At 34.9% G+C, this 14,549-nt stretch overlaps 1 protein-coding gene across 2 annotated transcripts; it reads right to left on the reverse strand.

Annotated features, from left to right (window-relative positions):
- Positions 1 to 1,392: 1,392 nt before the first annotated feature.
- On the reverse strand, positions 1,393 to 9,423 carry LOC100786724 (chaperonin 60 subunit alpha 2, chloroplastic). Of its 2 annotated transcripts, XM_003528501.5 has the most exons (9): positions 9,092 to 9,423; positions 8,836 to 9,001; positions 7,773 to 7,894; positions 7,464 to 7,671; positions 7,230 to 7,375; positions 6,377 to 6,683; positions 5,540 to 5,790; positions 2,686 to 2,886; positions 1,393 to 2,029 (listed from the first exon to the last, which is right to left on the reverse strand). In XM_003528501.5, the coding sequence occupies exons 1-9, from the start codon at positions 9,164 to 9,166 to the stop codon at positions 1,742 to 1,744; spliced, it is 1,764 nt and encodes a 587-aa protein (XP_003528549.2). In that variant the 5' UTR covers positions 9,167 to 9,423; the 3' UTR covers positions 1,393 to 1,741. The 2 variants fall into 2 exon arrangements, with proteins under 2 accessions (XP_003528549.2, XP_006583922.1); XM_006583859.4 differs by lacking the exon at positions 9,092 to 9,423 and having other exon boundaries at positions 7,793 to 7,894; positions 8,836 to 8,973.
- Between the last annotated feature and the right edge of the window lie 5,126 nt (positions 9,424 to 14,549).

Raw genomic sequence — 14,549 nt, forward strand, 5'->3', positions numbered from 1 at the left:
GAATAACGCCCCCGTAGGATCATCATATTAGGATGGGGCGAATCGTGTCTGGAGAGCTTGGAGGAACACGATCCACGACGTGAACTGGCCGTTGACCGTCGTCCATTGAAACCATGAAAGCGCGCGCCCTTCCATGTAAAATGACGCAATGGTAAGTCGTTCATTCTCTGGTGTTCTGTGGTATTCAAAAAATTGGTTGATTTTGAAAATCCAACCAAGAGATTTTGTGCCATCAAAGCGTGGAACCTCAAGCTTCATTTTATGGCTTTGTGTAGGTACAGGTGGTGGGGGTGGTGTGTATGAGCTAGAAGGAGACGAAAACATGGGGGTGACCCGAGTCAGAAGGTCGTCAATCTTCTGAGTGAGGGTATTCATGGATTCACCAAGGAGGGTTTTATGGTTAGAGAGGCGAAGCAGAGCCTCATCAAGCTTATCCGAGGAACTCATGGAGGTGGATTCGCAACGAGAGCACCAATTTGTTAGACACAGAAACTAATAATGCTGGGTTCGAGGCCAGCTCCTCCAGAATTAAGAGAGGGAAAGGGGAAGCAGACATAGAGAGAAAGGAAGTTGTATTTTCATTCATGTCTTATTGTTATTACAATTGCTTATTTATACTAACTTCCCTACTAACAGAATTTGTCTTCTTATGCTCAGGGAATATTTTCCAAATCATTGGCTAATTTTATTGTGATCATGTTGTCCCCTGCAATACCATCAACCAACAATTCTGCAATTGCGGATTCTCCTTTGCGCAACCACGTCAGCTTCCCTTCATATCAGCCTCATCATATGTAGTCGTTTAGGTAAGAAGGTCTTGTGATGACCCTCTTGGACTTTCCTACTGACTGCACCAATGTGTTTTGTGACTGCACCCTTGTTTCGTGTTCTTGGTCTGTTGTTGTTATTTTCACCTCCTTCTTGCTTGTGCTTGCTTCAGTCTTTGTATCAAAAAGCCTTTTCTTTCCGGTATTATAAATTTATGACTGAGTTTGAAACTTGATTTGATAGTTGACATTCCGGTCTCAATAACTAAACAACAAAACCGCGAGTCCACGTAGCACGTAAGCCTTCAACATCAAATCTATTAGCTGGTGTACCTACTCATCGAATTAAATTAGAAAAGATCATTGACTAATATCAAGGCTTCTTTAGTCATCCATAATAAAACTTGCACAAAGAAATTTTGTGCGACAAAACTAAATTTGAAACTAAGATGGTGTATATTATGTACTTGCCTTCCGTAAATTATCCCCTTAGATTTGATTAATACAAGTCTAATCAATAATTAGGCCTCCTAAGACAACTGAAGGTAACACTTATTTGCTTATTTTGAAGCATATAAAATATAGTTTATCAAGAGAATAAAGTTAACGGTATAAGCAGATTCCATGACACAGCAAACTACAATCTCCGATTAATCTCTTGATAATATCATATTAAAACAACTATGGTGTCAACAAAATTAATCGGTACAATGGAGAAAGAAACCTAACACTAATCAAAATTCCCTGTGGAATGCACTTGAACTTCTTCAGTTGTCCAATTGTTCCTATTGCTTCATGACACAAGGGTTTCATCAAGTCATAATTCAAGTAAGAAGCAACTTGAAACGAGCATTCTTACTGCTGCTGGAGTATTAACCAACCCAAGGGACATTCACAAGCTTTGACTAAACCAATGGCATGCACACTGGAAAAGACTAAACTCTATTATCAAAATTGTAACTGTTTTCTCTATCCTAGGGAGTTATGCCAGGGACCAAGGGTACAGGTGGCTTGGTTTTCTTTATTTTATCCACCAATATAGCTTGAGTAGTTAGAACTGCACCAGCAACAGAAACTGCACTTTGAAGAGCACACCTTGCAACACGACTAGGATCCGCTACTCCAGCATTCAAAAGATCTTCATATGTGCCTGTCATTGCATTATATCCAATTCTCCAATCATGTGTTCTAATCTTCTGGACAACAATGTCTCCATCAACTCCCGCATTAGTTGCAATTGATTTTGCAGGTTCAAGGAGTGCCTGCAATGATTCATATACAACCCCTTATATATGTTAAAAGCACTCCAGAGTCCAGACAAGTTCATACTTCATATGGAATCTTAACCTTTGTTTATGTGCTGGACTTGGTTATACAGTTATACGGATAGTAATATTTAATACAAAAAACATCATTACAACTACAGATTTTTATTTTAGACCCATAAAATATCAATAAATACCCTGCTCAAGAGTTAATATTTTCTTTTTATATTAACATTGCAAACCAATATGCTTCGTATAATTCAAGACTATGTTCCTCTAAGTAGCAAAGACTCACCCAAGAAAGTATAGTCAAAATGTAAGAAACCTTGGTTGAACCCCTAACACACTCACTGTCTGGCTCATGCAGGTTTTTCAGAAAAGTGAATGTTCCACCAAAATAATCAGGTATATTTTATGAAGTAAAAGCTTTTCTTTCAATTACAATCCAAACAAGAATTTAAAAAAGAAAACTCGCAAATCTCCTGGATTTCAAAAGATGCAAATCTCATAAGTCAACACTCCACTAATTTAAATTTTTTCATGGAAAGAAACAGTTTACATGAAAATAAGCTTAGAACATTCACTACAAAGTAAAATCAATAGGAGAAGAAATATATGAAGGAGAACCAGTATATTACAAAATGTAACCACACCTTTGCTACAATATCAGCACCAATTTGCTCCTCTAGATCTTCCATGGAGTTCATTATTGTTGGTATCAAGTCCAATAGGTGGACATATGTGGCACCCCCTCCAGGAACAATTCCCTCGCTTATGGCAGCAAATGTTGCATTCTTTGCATCATCAATTCTAAGTTTCCTATCTTCAAGTTCTACTTCAGTATGTGCACCTACCTATGCAATTGGTTATTGCATTATGTAATAAACACTTGAGAGTGAAAATAATGTTAATGTAACCTTGTGGACAAAATTTAAGAGAGTTATTTTTTTTCTGTACGACAAATTGCAATCAAGAATTGAGAACGCAGAAAACAAATGAAAGTCAGTAAGATCTGTGCAATTAACACGATGACCTACTAGGTCTCATGCATAACCTATACCAGGATTATGTAATAGATACTTCACTTCTTTTATAGGATCCAAGCTAATTGTTAGTTTTCATTTAAAACTGTTAGAACCTGGGTTTTGGGCCTAACTCAACTCTACAAAACCGGCTTGTAAGATGGGGATTGCTCCCCATTTATATACTTTATCTCAGTACTATCTCTAGCCAATGTAAAACTTCAGCATACCCTTCTTTTGCCCACGGCTACCCACCACAATGTAGGACTTCAACACACCCTTTTTTTCCCACAGCTACCCGCCAAAATGTGGGACTTCAACACATACCTCTTTGCACACAGGTACCTAGGATTGACCACAATTAAGGTGACTTTCCAACACTCCCCCTCACGTTACCCACCTAGAGTGTGATAAACACAAGGGACCCCTCAATGGATTTAGGATAGACTCTAACATCATGTTAGCAACGAACTTGAATACTCAGTTGCATGGAGGTCCTCATCTTTGTTGGATGCAAAATCACCCTTGTTTGTCTAACTCACAATATCAACTTTTGTGTTCTCAAAGACTTTGGACGGTTAGTTTGCTCATCCAGAAAGGGCTCCACCATAATGATGGGCTTCTCATAGTGACCCATGTTACTCAAACCCTTCCATTGCACCTCCTCCTACCTTGATGCAACCCTTTTAAAGTAGGGACATAAGGTTGTATTTCAAAAACTTAGCTCCATTTAAAGATTTCCGAGAGAGTGAAAAAAGGTTGAGATGCGAGTGAGGATGGCGAAGTTGGCAGCGTGGAGGAGCAACGTGAGTGAGTAGCAACAGTTAACTTTATAAACCTACTTTAAACATTCTCGCTCGCATCTCAACCCTTTTTCACTCTCTCAAAAATCTTTAATGGAGCTAAGTTTTTGAAATACAACCTTATGCCCTTCTTTAAAAGTGTAGCATCAAGGTAGGAGGAGGAGCAATGGAAGCGTTTGAGTAACATGGATCACTGTGAGAAGCGCATTATTAAGGTGGAGTCCTTTCTGGATGAACAAATTAACCCTCCAAAAGACTTTGAGGACACAGGAGTTGATATTGTGAGTTGGACAAACAAGGGTGATTTTGCATCAAACAAAAATGAGGATCTTGAAGCAACTGACTATTCAAGTTTGTTTACTAACATGATATTAGAATCTATCTTAGATTCATTGGTGGGTCCCTTGTGTTTATCACGCTCTAGGCATGTAGCCTTGAGTGTGAGGGAAAGTGTTGAAAAGTCACCTTAATTGTGGTCACCCTTAGGTAGTTGTGTGCAAAGACGGGTGTGTTGAAAACCCACATTACGACGGATAGCTTGGGAAAAAATGGGACATGTTGAAGTCCCACATTAACTAGAAATAGTGGTAAGATAGAATATATAAGTGGGAAACAATCCTTATTTTACAATCCGGTTTTGTAAGGTTGAGTTAGACTCAAACCCACGCTGTAACAAATACTAATTGGCGTAGACAGAAATTGCCCAATAGGTACATGAACTGCACACTACTAATTGAGGTAATACCATTTTAGATTTCATCTTAAACCAATTAACATTAAGTGGAGTTGTCCAATAGATATACAAATCGCACCCAATAATTGAGGTAGGTGATGCGGGACTTTCCAACATTAAAGGTGAACAAAGCCCTATAACCAAAAATAAGGGAAACCAATTCAAAATCTATTTTTAATAATATTTTTTATTATTTTATGAAATCCTCATACAAATATTATAAATAAAAGGGCAACCCTAATGCTCCCACTACAAACAAAGAGTCTGTTTCCACAATTAACCTTGTTCCAAGTCACAAGGCAAGGCACCGACCTTACTGATGTGTTAAGCTCAACCTCAAACAAGAATTTTATGCCAAAACTGACGTGGTGTGAGATCAAGAATTTAGATTTATATTATCTTTAATTTTTTACAAGACTCGATCTCATACAATTCAGAACCCTACAACAATTGATAGGGAAAAAAATAGAACGACCACAATTCTGATTTGAGTTATGAGAGAAGCAATGGGCCATTTTGAGCTATTAGTTAAATGAATGATATAGTATTATTGTAATATTTGGTTTTGAGTTTTTACTGAAAAAAAAGAAATTAAAAAGTAAAAGAAGAAAAATTATTGCAGAGAAGATAAGCAACAAATAGATGATATATTATTTATGATAAATATAACACGAATAAAATAGAAGTGATTAGTGAAATTTTTTATAGGATCTCAGTTTTGTAAAGATAACATATCAAGAAGGCTAGTAGATGGACAAACTGGCATCAGTCCATTTCTCAAGTCAAGTTAAAAGCAAGAAAAATAACACTATGATCCACTAAAAACCAATAATATATAGAATCTCAGTCGGGACAACAGAGTAAGAGATGCAAAAGTAAAATTAGCAAAGTAAAGAACAAAGGCTACCAGAATACAGGCAGCCCCTGACATGTTTAATGAATTAGGTACCTTTATAACAGCTATACCACCAGAGAGTTTTGCAATTCTCTCTGAGAGCTTTCTTGACAGGTTTGCATTATCTGTTTCACTAAGATCCTTCTTTATCTGTGAAATTCTAGCCTGAATTTCAGCCTTCATACTAGGATCAGCAATGATAGTTGTCGCATTACTGGTTATTGTCACTTTCAGTGCAGTGCCAAGCTGGTCCGATGTGGCACCATCAAGTGTGAGACCCAAGTCTCCAGAAAGAAAATCAGCTCCTGTGGCGATAATGTCAACATGAGGTCAAACAAGCAGAACAGAAAAAGTGTGCTGATCTTAAACATGAGGCCAAACAAGCAGAACAGAAAAAGTGTGCTGGTCTTAAACAAGGCTAGACAGAAGACTCTTTCTGAGATATGCAAACAAAAAAAAATACATCCTGGTTATATTTAAGAAAACAAAATCAGAATTTCAAAGTATCCTCATGCAGATAGTCACATGCAACGTACAAAAAGCAACTCCAAAATTTAACATCACCCCATATGTAATTCAAGTCTTTATCAATAATTATTTCTATTAACAGAACTGAGGTCCTGAAACATTACACAAGGTTGATTGCAAGTTTTGGCAGCAAGACCTAGGCAAATATTAAATGACAAGGTGGCATCGCATTAGTACCCAATGCAGTCAAACTGGTTAACTAAAACAAATTAATAAATGAAAACAAAAAGAAATGACAGAAAAGTTTCTTGTCTCAAACAAATAGGCTTCATGAAAAGAACTCAAAAATAGGAAGCATAACACTAGTATAGAGGAAGTTGGCAGAAATATCAACCAAGATTATCAAATTCTGTAGGAACTCACCAGTCATAAGGGCAATATCTTGTAACAAAGCTTTCTTTGCACCTCCAAATCCTGGACATTTTACAACAGCAACTCTTAGTAATCCTTGCATTTTGTTCACCACTAAGGTCTCCAACACTTGCCTTGTGATATCCTCTGCAATAATTAAGAGTGGAACACTCAACTGCATAGCCTTTTCCAGCAAAGGAACTATTTCTTTGACATTTGAAATCTTTTGATCAGTTACCAAAACTTTAACCCAGTCAAACTCTACAATGGACTTCTCCTGGTTTGTAATAAAGTGAGGAGACATGTAACCCTTATCGAACTGTACAAAAAGGACAAACAACATATGTCATAGCGCAAAACACAAGGATTATTCAGATATGAGCAAGAAGAACTGATGTTGGTTATTGAGTAATATTTTTTTTTTTGCTCAGCAAAAATAATATATTATATTATAGATGAGTACCAGAGGTACTAGATAATACAAATTTAGAGCCAATTTACAGGTAGTTCGGGACAAAACATGATACAGTAGCTAAAATAGCCCAAACTACTCAAATAAGACCAGGTTATTGAGTAATATTATCTGTTAGAATATAAAAAAAAATAATATCTTATCATATTTTAGAGTATCTTACTTAGACTCTCCTTTAACATTAGTTTCCCTTAGGATTGATTACCATATTTCATTATCTCATTATTAGTTTCCCTAATAAGTTAGGATTATAAGTAGTGCTCTAGGTCTACGTTACAAGACCATATTATCACATTGTAAACATTACAGTACTCTATTATTATTCAAATTGTCTTTTCTCATAATCTCTTTCCTATACACCTAAAATCCCCACAATTTTAACAATATCCCAACCTTCATCCCTTCTTCAATTATCACAGAGGTTTCAGATGATGAGGAAGACTCAATAGAGATCACCCCATCTGAACCAATCTTCTCCATAGCTTCAGCAATCAAGTTACCAACATACTCGTCATTTCCAGCAGAAATCGATGCTACAGCTGCAAAAGAGAAGGAAGATATCTTCAATATTTTCTTGTGAAGAAAACCCCTTAATTTGACAAAATTCAAACAAACAGAAGCAAAGACCTCTAATATGCTCCCTTCCTTCAACAGGAACACTTCTCTCCTTCAAGAACTTGACCAACTCCTTTACAGTCTTTTCCATCCCCTTCTTCAAAGAAATAGGATTAGCCCCAAAAGCAACTGCTAGTAGTCCAGACTCAATCATGGCCCGAGCCAAAATAATTGCAGTGCTAGTACCATCACCAGCCAACTCATTCATTTTGCTTGCAACCTACGAGCAGGAAAACTAATAACATAAATACATCTCTGGTTACTATTGTCTCAAATTTTATCCATTTAACCTGTGGCAAAATCCTAACAACCATGATCAACCTCTTGAATTAGGATGGCACCTGCATTCTCAATTGCATCCGAAAGCTCAATGGATCGAGCAATTGTAACGCCATCATTAATCACTTTAAGGTTTCCGGATTCAGAAAGAATTACATTTCGTCCTACATGGTTAGGAATGAAATAAATAAGCAAGAAAAGTCAACAAGCACTGGACTAGAATCAACCAATGACTATATAATAATATTGAGATTCAAAAGCAAGGAATTTCCAGCTCAAATATAATTTAAAGCAATTTTGAGGCTTGTTAGTGTTTCTTCAAATTAGCTTATTTTGTATACAAAACAGCTTATAATCAAACCAAAGCCCAATCAAAACAAAAAATGCACTTGGTGCATGTTTGGATTCATAATGGATCATCCAAAATAATGTTAAAACACCAGCTAACATGATTTTAGTTAATTTTTTGTGTATTTGGGTGAGCTTTGTAAACTTAATTCTGAATGAAATTGATCTTGAAGTGAAGTAATTTATGTCAGATGTTTAATGTTTTAACTCTAAAAGCAAGTTAGCAGTAAACTCAATACAAAAAATATTATACAGCACAAAAGTTATCTAAAGTTGCTTCAACTTGATCGATTTTGGACCTAGATGTAATTTCTCAAAGTGAAACCAAACATGTGAACACTTACCTAAAATCATATTAGCTGGAATTCGAACGTGATGAACTCAAACATGTTCATGTGTTTGGTCCCACGTTGAGAAGATTATTTTTGGGTGTAAAGTTGATTCTAAGTAGCTTTTATGTTGGATTAAAAAAATGAGCTTTACTCCTATCTTACTTCGAAATAAAAGCGTACAAACATAATTTTACTTCAAAATCATTTTCATAAAAAAGAAAAAAAAAAAACTTCGCAAGGGCTCACCCAAACACACACTTAACCAAACCAGTTGCTGATAGAGATTCTAGGTATTGGTCATTGTTGAGGCAGAAAAATGCAATTGAATATGATAGCAATTAAGCAATGCAACAAATTAGCTACACAATAACAATGATTTGGTCAATCATCAAATTGCGAAGCATAGTCCATAGTGATACATATACCTTTGGGTCCAACAGTAAGAGAGACAGCATCAGCGAGTTTATCAATCCCAGCTTGTAAGGCTTCTCTGCACTCTTTGCCAAATAATATCTTCTTAGGGCCAGCGCACACCACAAAACGCGGCATTTTGCGAACCCCAAATGCCATCGTTTGGTTCCAATGAAAAGGCTGCAACAACAAAACAATGTAGTAAAGTCAGAAACATGGAAGAGAGTGTGAGAGCATAGCATAGCAATAAGCAAAAGCAAAGGTACTTACTGAGAATGATGAAAAGGAAGGGGTTTTATTGGGAGGGAAGAAGAATAGCGAGGAGAGAGAAACGTGGCTCCTCATGATGTGTTGTCGGAGACAGAGTTTGAAAAAAAGTGGAAGCTCACTGCTTCTTCAAGGAGTTTTTGTATGGATTGAAACAACCACCGCAGCTTACGCTGTTTCCGCCGTCGCGGGCTCGTCGGCACCGGCGGTTTTGCGGTGTTACTGAAGTCGTAAACCAAAATCGTCGCACGGTTTCACAACGATCTTGTTTGCGATGTCGTTTGTGCGAGCCATTTTGATATATTGTGAAAATCAGATAAAAATAAAAAGAAATATTTTTATAACCAAAGTTAAGAATTCATATCTATATGTTTAAATGAGTGATTTAGTCCCTACAGTTCGTATCTTTTAATTTTTATTGTTTGAAACTGATTTTTTTAATTTTTATATTTTTAATTTTAATTTTTTTTAGTTACTATAATTTAAAAGTGATTTTTTAGTTCTTATCATTTTTATTTTAATTTTTGTAATTTGAAAATAAACTTTTTAGTCTTTATAATTTATATTTTAATCATTATCATTTTTACAAAAAAAAAATATATAAATAATTAGTTACAAATTAATTATAAATTATCAACTATTTTTTATTACAAATTATCTTGTAATAAATTAGTTATGAATTATTTGCTAATATTTTGTAGTTAATTGTAATTGATAATATTACTCATATTTTGATGGTAAGAACTAAAAGAAAATTAAAATATAAAGTATATGGACTAAAAAGATCACTTTCAAATTATAGGGACTAAAAAGGAATTAAAATACAAATGATAAGGATTAAAAAAACCACTTTCAAACTATAAGGATTAAAAGAGAATTAAAATGTAAATTATAGGGACTAAAAAAATCACTTTAAAAATATAAGAACTAAAAGGTACAAATGATGAAACTATAGGGACCAAATGAATAATTAAACTTATCTATATAAATCCATGTAAAAGAATAGTATGTCGAAAAGTCCAAATAGATATCTTATATTGTTGACACCTATCCTCCCTTAGTTGACAAAATGGGAATTTTGAAAATTTATACTCCACTCACACTCCTTCTATTATACTTACTCCGACGCGGTTAAGGTTTGCTTCAAGCATTTGGTTGAGAATCTTGAAAGTTTTAGCGAGTTGGCTGCCAAGGATCCCATGATGTATCTTCCCTTGGCGCCCGAGTTCTATAGGATTTTGGTTCACGCATTCTATGCGTCTTCGACACCACTTGCCACGAGGTCATTGCGCTCCACTGCCTCGGCCTCGACGACGCCACTAGAACCAAGATCGTTAAGTCTCTGCCGCTCGCCAACCACATCACGCTGCACTTCACCAGCGCATGCCCACCAAAGCAAAATCAATTTTTTCTCCAAAGTCTTGAATCTTTTTTTCCCTCTGCTTTCCTTTGAACATTACATTCCTAAAAAACCAATTTTCCGAGGAAAGAAGTGAAGGAAAGGCGCAATTGGGGTTTGAAAAATGCGACGAAGAGCGACGGCCCAGTGCGTAGGAGGGTTACAGATGTGTTGTGGTGGGCATTGTGTTGTGGAGTGATTTTAAGCAAAGGGAACAAAATTGAGTCCAGACCCACTTTGTCCACGATATTGCTTTTTTCTCAATTGATTTGGTTTTGATAGATTTGTCATGTTGGGGTGCCAAAAAATGTGTGGGATAATTAAAAAAATATATTATTAAATTTTGAATTTTTAGCTCAGGTTCTTGAAGGGTTCAATTGTAGTGGGTTTGATTGATTCCACTAGCAAGGACATTCCTCTTTCAATTGTTTATGATTCTATGAGACTCTACAATCTTTTTCAAGTAATGATCAATCAGTCTACACTACAGTCCTTAGAGTGACCAAGGTTGTTTACAACTTCTTTTTTATATGCATTTCTATCTCATATTTTTATTTGATCTCTTTAAGTTAATTATACCTGTCAGGCAGGTTTTTGACATATATTTTGTAGCATGTGGATAATGTATGATTGTAATTTCATCCCTTCTTCTTGTTCCTCTTCTTCAAGGGAAGTGAAGTAGCATTTGACTGTGAATTCATTGATCATTTAAATCATGCACTTCTTTAGGGTTGGGAAAGTTACAATCATATGCATTATTCCTAATTTCCACTACTTATGTCTTATGAGTCCATCACTATATGTAGTTAAATTATGAACATATTGTTATGTGATGCAAAGGTACCGATCAAGCTAAAGGGAAAGTTTTATCGGACTGCGGTAAGACTGGCGATTTTGTACGGAACAGAATGTTGGGCGGTCAAGAGCCAACATGAGAATAAAGTAGGTGTAGCGGAGATGAGGATGTTGCGGTGGATGTGTGGTAAGACTCGACAGGATAAAATTAGAAACGAAGCTATTAGAGAGAGGGTTGGAGTAGCGCCTATTGTAGAGAAGATGGTGGAAAATAGACTTAGGTGGTTTGGGCATGTCGAGAGAAGATCGGTAGACTCTGTAGTGAGGAGAGTAGACCAGATGGAGAGAAGACAAACAATTCGAGGCAGAGGAAGACCCAAAAAGACTATAAGAGAGGTTATCAAAAAGGATCTCGAAATTAATGGTTTGGATAGAAGTATGGTACTTGATAGAACATTATGGCGGAAGTTGATCCATGTAGCCGACCCCACCTAGTGGGATAAGGCGTTGTTGTTGTTGTTGTTGTATTGTTATTATGAGCATCCCAATCAAACAATTGAGTTGAAGAAAAAAGGTGTTCGAAATTTTAAAACCATGTTAGAAGATCCCTTTTCTTGGATGCCTTTAGGAACAAGAATTCACCAATATTGTGTTGCATGAGTATAAAACTACTACAAATATGACTCAACGGTTTGCTGCTTTGGCTTCCATAGCCCAAAACCCTGGTAAAACCCGTGATGATGTTCTTGCTGACTTTTATGGCAAGTGGCAGCATGATTTCTTGGTAAATTTTCATCTCTATGACTTTTTTTTTGTTGGAATTATTCTTTTGATGTTGGGCATGTTTCCATATCCATTCTTTGTCAATGTATCATGTGTTATAAACTTTACGTCATATGTTGATGGTGAGGCTGAATTTAATTGATGATGTCATTTGATAACAATTTCCCTACTGTTATCTATGACGAGGAAGCTCCCTTCTAATACCTACTCTAGCTTTGCTTAATCTTTTCTGTTTTGGCCTGGCTGATGTCTATTAAATTTCTCATGTTTGTCTCACCTATATGTGCGCATTTGGTCGGTTTAGTTTTAGAAGTTCTTCCTACCTATGACTTTATACTTTCCCTTCCTTTCCAAGTGGTGAACAAATGGTTTGCTCTTCAAGCAATGTCTGACATTCCTGATAATGTTGAGAATGTGCGAAAACTGTTAAGCAACCCAACATTTGATAAGCACAATTTAGTGCTATGTTAAATTAGTTTAGTTGCTTAGTAACTTAATTTGATCAATTTTGTGATGGTTGTCCTTACATTTTAATTTCTTTTGAAAATTTGTTTAGGCCTAAATGGACCTAATTGTATCCTATTACTAGAACTATAAGATTGGTGTAACCTGTGACAAGGATAAGGATGAACCTGTTCATTTTGTTTTTAGTAGAGTTAGTAATTGTTATCTAGGAACAATGATGTTATGATTTAGTTGTAGTATGCTATAATTGCAACAATATTTTTTATATTAATATTATTACCAATAAATAAATTGAATTTGCCCAAATAGCTACTATTTCATTATGCAGTTCTATGTAGTATGTACAAACAAGTTATTAAGTTATTTATTCGGGCAATTGCTATGATGCATCGTGCATAATCTTTTGTTCCAAATGTGAATTTAGTCATATTGATCTGTTGTGAACTATAATATAAACTACTTCATGTGTCTTTTGCTTACAATAGTATACTGAGGCTTTACAAAGACTTAGTGGATCGTCCAAGTAAGTTAAAAATGCTCCTGAACTATAATTATGTGTCCATTCATTCTTTTTAACTTGATTTGATTTAGTCCTTAAAATGTAATTAAAGAGAATTTTGTAATTTTAAATGATATACTCTTATTCGTAAGCATCCGGTACACCAGATTTCTTATCTCTCCTCTTTTTCTTTTTATTCATTTTTAAACTTTCTTTCTTAATCCAAACAAGGTATAAAGTTCAATTTATACATATGTTTTTTTGAACTTCATTTAATTTAAGATAAAAATTCTACTAATTAATATCCACATAGTAGGATTGATATCAAGCGTGGAAAAAGAATTTAAATTAAATTTGATCAACATATTTAAATTAAAATGTAATATTTTTTTATCATATCTATAACTTAATATATTAAAAATTTATTAAATAATATGTAATTGTGTATGAAAGAAACGATAAATTATAATTATATTTAAATTACGTTTAAATTATTGTCCAATAAGATCTATTAATTTATCTCTGATTCTAATTTTCCAAACATTCAAAAAATATTTATTTTTTAATCTAAACACAATTTCAATACTAAAATAAAAAAAAAACAATGAAATGAAGCGACCCGTGCGTATGTACGGTTCAAGGCTCGTTAATAATAAAATTAAAATTAAGAAAGCATTTTTTAAACCAGAAAAATTAAAATTAATTTTTTATATGTAGTGAAAATTAAATTGTCCTATCTAAATTAAATTTAAAATTTAAGAAATTTAAATTAATTTATCAAACTAAAATATTTATAAAATGAAATAAGTATAAATTAAAGCAATTCAAAATGCATTTTAAATTCTCAAATTTTTTAAAAGTCTTTATACAAACACAATACTTAGGAGTAAAAGGAAATCCATAATGTTCTCACGCCCACGTACTCGTTTTCATCTCGTGATATGTCTAACAGTCGGGCAAATCCTATTCAAGGATTATTTAAACTTAACTGTGATGGTTCCTATGTATATGCAACGAATATTACATCTTGTGGAGTTGTCCTTTGCAACAGCGGCAGGAAATTTATTCCAGCTTTTTCTAGAAGACTTGGCCATTGCTCTATCTTGGAAGTGAAACATGGGTAACCCTTTATGGGATAAAAATGGCGTTGTTTTTTTATGGTAGACAGTTTGATAATTGAGTCTGATTGCCTTAAAGCTGTTCAACTATTGGATGATGTTGACCATTCTGGAAGCCAGTTTTGTGACCTTCTTGATGAGATCATTGTGCTGAAGCTTTAGTTTTAGTAGTTCTTTATAGGTCATATCTGCAGGGGAAGCCATCAAGTTGACCGATTCTTTTTTCCAAATATGACTTATCGTTGTCGTCTTATGTTAATTATTTTGGTTTGATTATTGATTTTGTTGTAAAATCCTTTTATAGAGGATGATGTTGCTATTAACTCCCATGATGGGTTTAATTGGTTTGTGTCTGGCTCTTTGCACATACCATTCAGAAGGGGGGAAAATCATAATGTTAAA

The sequence above is a fragment of the Glycine max genome, chromosome 7 (genome assembly GCF_000004515.6).
Source record: "Glycine max cultivar Williams 82 chromosome 7, Glycine_max_v4.0, whole genome shotgun sequence".
Classification (NCBI taxonomy): domain Eukaryota; kingdom Viridiplantae; phylum Streptophyta; class Magnoliopsida; order Fabales; family Fabaceae; genus Glycine; species Glycine max.

Bases quoted from the DNA above. Each gene is read 5' to 3' on its own strand.
- LOC100786724 (XM_003528501.5), bottom strand. From the start codon at position 9,166: ATGAGGAGCCACGTTTCTCTCTCCTCGCTATTCTTCTTCCCTCCCAAT. The intron at 7,376-7,463 runs GTCTTTGCTTCT...TCTCTTTTGCAG, and splicing joins AGGAAGGGAGCATATTAGAG to CTGTAGCATCGATTTCTGCT. The intron at 2,887-5,539 runs GTACCTAATTCA...CCAATTGCATAG, and splicing joins GTGGTATAGCTGTTATAAAG to GTAGGTGCACATACTGAAGT.